Raw genomic sequence first — 6,281 nt, 5'->3', positions numbered from 1 at the left:
GGTGCATATCTCGCAGGAGCTGAAAGAAGAGGAAATTTTGCCAAAGAGTGGTTGAACACCAGAACTCCAACGCTAGCTGTTCTATATGATCTTCTCCGGCGATAACACATAATCGAACTACAAGGTATCTGAGAATGGCTCCATCGATCAGACCATTTCAACCTGAAGAATTAAATAAATGTATCTGCAGGCATGACTCATAATCAGTGACAGTCGCACCTTAATTATTGGTCAAAGATAAGCTCGCTGGATTTAACAGGACACCATGTACATGTGCAAGATCTAATACGGAGTAGAACTCTGGCATGGACGGCTTGCATGCCGACCTCCACAGCGCCACCAGCCGGCAGCTCGGGCTAGCTCCTTCACAACTTCTTCTGATCTAAGCACACAGCCACAGCAGCTCTGACCAGGTGTGCGCCGGGAATTGGAATGGTAGACCAGTGCGCCTACTGGCCGTTGCCCCAAACATAGCCCCGAATTTCCCAGATCGATGGATCGATTCGCAGTTTCGCACCCGCATCCGCCTCTGAATAGTTAATTGCGAAAATTGCATGCACGAGCGGGCGTAATCGATCCGCCTGGCCTCGCCTCGCTACCCATAGCTACCTAGCCGAATCCATGGCCGGACCTGATCTGATCCTCGTCGCCGAGCTCGGCCCGGAGATCATCGATAAGCACTAAGAATAGTTCAAATACACTCGAAACTACTCTAGAAGACAAATCAGTTCTGAAATCAGAAGCAGACATGATCAACACGAGCAAGGGATGGTACTCTCTAACTCCAACCAAGTAATTCTTATTGCAAATACGAAGCTTTTACAGCGAGATCGATGGCGATTCCCCTCCGGCGAGGAAGGAGAGGATTGCGAGCTCGAACTACGAGCTACCCCCCAGCAATTACGCTAATTACAAGAAAGCTCCCTCTCCTCCCCCCCGCGTCTCGTCGTCTAATCCTTCCTGTTCTTCCCGCCGCTGCCGCTACGGCCTCCGATTTCCTCCGTCGCGGCGTAGATCTCGGCGATCAGGCGGTACCGCTTCAACCTCCGCTGGCTCCCGGCTACCTCCCGCTCCTCCTCTTCCTCCCGGTCCGCGCAACCGCCAAGGAATACAGCGCCCGGCGTCGGAGGGGCGTTGACGGAGCGCGGGGAGGAGCCGCCCGAGGCCGCGGCGGCTGCGATGGGGCGGGCGCCCGTGGTGCCCGAGGACGCGCTGCTCTCGCTCAGGTGGATGAGCTGCCTCGCCGCGTCGAGCTCGCGCGCCGTGAAGGCCTCCTCCGCAGGCGCCCGCGCCCGCGCCGCGGCGCCCTTCCTCCTGGGCTCCGGCGCCGGCTTCGCCTTCGCCGGCTGCATCTCGCGCTGTGGTGTTTTCATGGGCGATTTGGCGAGGGTGGGTTGGTTGCCGTGGACGCTCGTCGGCTAATTTCTTTTGCTTTTCAGGTTGAGTTTCTATTGTTCGCGGCGGAGATTTGTTTTCGTCATTTCGCTATTTAGGCTGGGCTTTTTTGCCTGCAAACTATTTTCCTCCTAGGTAGTTTGCATAAACATCAACCTGCCTGCCTGGCTCGAAAATAATTAGACTTGTGCAAGCTTTCACGGCAATTGTTATCGATATTTTCATAATATAATACGTATGTGGTATTCTAATTGTATTTGGTGTGGTTTCATGCTCGATGTACCGCTCTAAGTTTATGCGGCTAACTTGACATGATATGGTAGTTGTATTATCCAACTTCTCTCCCTACTTGTTGTTATCTCTACATTTTTTACAAAAGGCGATTTTTATTTGTTAATAGTGTCGCATTGAAAGACTACACACATCACACTTAACCTCTATGTAATTAAGATGCACACATTCAATCTAAATACACACACACAAAAAAAAGAACGTGTCCATCGAAAATCTCATCGAAGCAAACCCAAACATACACCAACAAACATCAACATGGGGCACCATCAATGATAGAACCTGATCATGGGAAAAATGCTTTAACAACGAACCCTTTATGAAAGGATACGACGCTTGAGCGCCATTGGTGGTGGTATCGATCTTGGGTTTTCACCCTGAAGAGACTTCAAAGAAACTTCAAACAATGCCTCAAGCAAGGAAATGATGTGGAACACAACTACCACGTACAAGCTGGAGAAGGTCAGGCCTAAAGTCTTCACTCCAGAACTCGAAATCATGTGTTCAAAGGCACCACCAATCTTAAGTCACCACATGTACTAGCGCTCCCACTTTGAATGAAAGATATTGCTGCAAGCTAGACCTCATGCCTCGACAACCGTATATGTTCACAATCCTGATATAAAAATCAGGCAACCGGACATATCATGTATACGAGGAGCAGCAGAGCACGCCCGACAACATCAACAAGGTTACTAATGCCGTCAATCAATGACGGAAGAAGGATAATTATTAGATGTGGCGGAATTTATGAAAGAAAGAAACTATGTGCAACTCAACTATGGAAGAGTTCATCAGAATAGTCTATATACTCATCTAATGAAGATCCAAAAGTTAAGATTAACACTTTAAATACCTCATATAATGAAGATTAAATGGATGGCCGATTGCCAATGTATTATCCATATTAACTAGACATGCATAAAGATGATCTATTAAACATCAAAACCATAAATAAATCATGAATTAGTAACTAGTAGGATATACTCGTAGCAAGCACATATGCTAGTGAAGATAGTTAGAAAGAATACATACGGAAATTGCTTTTGGAGGCCTCCAAACGCAAAATTCAAAATCCATGACAAATCATATTTTTACATTTCAAAAAAATCTGAAATATATATTTGAAATTCTCTCTTAAAATATGAAATTCTGTCTCAATTTCAGTGGGATTAATTCCTTTAGATGTCTCTCTATCTCCCTGGATGTAGTACGAAATTAAGTTATTGAGCCAACCATTGGACATCTTATTGAGCAACCCGGTCTTGATAATCTTCATTGTTGAAGTGATATTGTTGCCAACTGTAGAAACAACCCTAACTCAATAAGGCGATAACCATAGGGAACATGACATTTCTTTAAAGTTCAAACTTTTTTGCCTAGGTTTGCAAGGCCTTAACAAACACTAAAGTCATCATGTCTTTTCATATGGTTGATGAACAAGTCAAGGTCATTTTTTACACGCTTACGATCATCATTGGAGAAATATGCATCGTAGATGTTCGTAAGTTGAGCAACTTTGTCCAAATCAAACTTGGAAAATGAGTCTCTTGGGTGAAGGTAAGCAAATTCACAAAGTGATTCTGAAGTCATGTCATTAAAGTGATGATCCACCTCCGCGTTGATAGCATCTATCGTTGTAGAGAAGGTATGAACAAGATAAAATTGTTCTTGAGTAACATTAACCTACCCACCCCCTTTTCTTGATCGGCTCCTTCTTGGTATAACTTTATCCATATTTGGTACTGTCATAATTAATGTTATGAAAGGTCTTGCCATATTCAGATAGGGGTTCCCAACAATGGTTCCTCAAGTTGGCCCTGTCCGGTCAAAGATGGTTGGGATGATGATTTTCATGTTGGATGTCGAGACCAACCACATAAGGCCATCACACAACCAATAAACTCCGCCTTCAACAAGGTAGCAACTCAAGTTCCATGTCGTTGGCTCCAACGAACAAAGTCCAAAACAAGATTTTTCACCCCTGGCATGAAGGGGTGTTTCATTCAAAATATGACGATGACTCTTTTGAAGTCATGCCAGCAGTACTTTGTGCCATGTCAAAGTGGCCCTAGCAGACAATTGGGATGAAATCCCACCTTAGGTAGCAGTACTTTGTGCCATGTCAAAGTGGCCCTAGCAGACAATTGGGATGAAATCCCACCTTAGGCCATCACCACAATCATGTAGAGGTCATCCATGTCACAGCACAGATCTTTCAATTGCCATTCCACACTGGCATTAACTAACTTGCAACATCCACCACATCCCCAGGATCATTACCCGGCGTCCTCTATGTGAATGGAGGCATATGTCACACTATTTTATGCTGATGGAAAACCTCTGGTGCACCTAAGCCCCATGAGCATTGTCTTCGACTGGGAATTGGGTGCAAGGACACATCTTCATCAAACATGATATGTGTAGGGCACACATGGACACCACCGCCACCTCCACATCATTCCATTCCGACCGATCTGTCGCTCGTCTCCGTCGTGTTGCCGCAATATCACCGGTTGCACACAACCGATGCGCGTAGTGATGGTGTTTTTGAGGACCACAAATGTTGAAGCGACAACTAACATCGCTGGTGCATCACACATGGTCATGGGGAAGGCACCCGATAACTCACAACACCACACCAGGCCACCACGAGCGACGTAGTTATTGTTGTGACCCGAGTGAGCAGTCATGCTTCCTACCATTCGCCCTCACGGGAGCACTTACCGGAGGACTTGGAATGGCATGTGTGCTTGTCGTTTCTTCACAAACTCCGATTTGAGCTTGTTGGAATCATGTGAACAAGCCGTATATACCTGTGGCATCGGGTCTTCAATTTGGGAACTTTAAAAATATACTCCATCCATTCCTAAATACGAGTCTTTTTAGAGAATTAACTAGGGAACTACATACGAATGTATATAGACATACTTTGATAGTCAACTAGCATTGCAGTAATACATGCAATCTCTTAGATTCACCGTCAAGGAGGTCAAGAAGGAGGAAGTACGATTTAGTGTTCACGAATATGCAGCACGCCTGTTCATTGATGTGTAGGCGGTCATAAATGGCGACATCGATGCGTTCCCTCTGCCACCGTGGCCGCAGGCTCTCTCCCATGGGCTTCGAACTGAACTGCCCTGCCTTGATGGCCATCTTGTACCTACTAGACTCTCCACCGAGCACGACAATATGGATCTCCTACTGTTACTTGGCGTACCCCCAGCCCGTTGACATCCACACCACCGTGTGATGCCGTCGCAACAACGCCTCCACCATTGCACACATCCTCATCAGACTCATCACCGCCTTTGTTCTCGGAAGAGAAAAAAGATGTTCTATGGCCATGGCCAACAAAGGTTGGGGAGGAGCATAACGGCTCGTCCCCATAAAATCGGAACCGGCATTTTTTTTCGCTTGACCATCCATACATACTTTTTAGGGAGTGAATTTAATATCTCGTGGATTATCTTGATGAGTGGCCGCACAATGCACCAAACTTGCCCCTGAACGAAATAAAATTAAGAAAAAAGTCTAAACATCACACGTCAATTCTATGAATTGAATCTGGACCGATGGTTTGCAAGTGATCATGGTCTCTCGGGTCACTGAATATGACGATCAGAAGTAAATCACGTGGAAGAAAGAAGAAACCCAGACAGCTTTATATACCACGTCCCCACCCTGAAGCGCCCGCCATTCCTCATTTCCTCTCATCACAAAAAAAAGGGTAAAGTAGAAAGGGCAATCATGCATGTACGTACACCTGAAAAAAGTGCGATAATAGCATAACACTTTCATGTGTTTACGCTGTGGTAATCAGCAACAACTCTAGTCTTGTGCATATCTATAGCTTCAACTTGCCAAGATGAGATCAATGCTTGGCTATCTGTAGAGCTGGAACTCATGGGTTGCTGTTTAACTGTTTTTTGAGATAGCAAATCCCTCATACCAAGCGGTAACTGCAAGCCTAGCTACATAGCTAGCCATTTAAGTAGCCATGAACATTCAGAGAAGGAGTAGAAAATTCTTTGACATGCTATTTTTGGACAAAATTAGCCCAAAATCCCGTGAAAGGGCACTGCTAGAGTACAGAGCTGGATTACAAAAGATAGTTCTAACACATAGTAAAACAAATTAGTAAGAAAATTCAGAGCATGCCAAGATCGTTGGCGTGCGCTTGTAAGCAAACTATACGACTACGTACTCCTATACTCGTTTGGGCTGTCCAGCTGTCCAAACCCATTCCCACATCAGGATGGACCAGACCTCCGATCTTGTCTAACCGGATTCGAATTCGAATCGTGTTGGAGGGAACGCTAGATTCACTACTTTGTAATGATGAGCTCCGAAGTTTGCAGATTTCGGAAGCCCAGATTCAAATTTTGAATTCAAAAAGGGGAGGCGCCAACCATCTGCTTCGTCTTTCTGAACACGATTTTGTCTCTGAAAAGAGGCGGAGATAGTGGGGAAACCACTGCGTAATTACACAAGAGCCATTTTTCTACCTGTGTAGTACTGCTTTCTCTCTCTACTCTCTACTCTAGTAGTCTCCGCCGTACCTCGTCGCCTCCGACGATGACCACGAACCGTCG

At 45.6% G+C, this 6,281-nt stretch overlaps 1 protein-coding gene across 1 annotated transcript; it reads right to left on the bottom strand.

Moving 5' to 3' along the window:
* Nucleotides 1-769: 769 nt before the first annotated feature.
* LOC123397057 lies at nt 770-1,373 on the bottom strand. The gene has a single exon (XM_045091755.1). It carries the CDS (start codon nt 1,371-1,373, stop codon nt 951-953), a length of 423 nt encoding a protein of 140 aa, XP_044947690.1. The 3' UTR covers nt 770-950.
* Nucleotides 1,374-6,281: the final 4,908 nt, after the last annotated feature.

Source organism: Hordeum vulgare, chromosome 5H (assembly GCF_904849725.1).
Source record: "Hordeum vulgare subsp. vulgare chromosome 5H, MorexV3_pseudomolecules_assembly, whole genome shotgun sequence".
NCBI classification, from domain to species: Eukaryota; Viridiplantae; Streptophyta; class Magnoliopsida; order Poales; family Poaceae; genus Hordeum; species Hordeum vulgare.
This window is presented reverse-complemented; position numbering and strand designations above follow the sequence as displayed.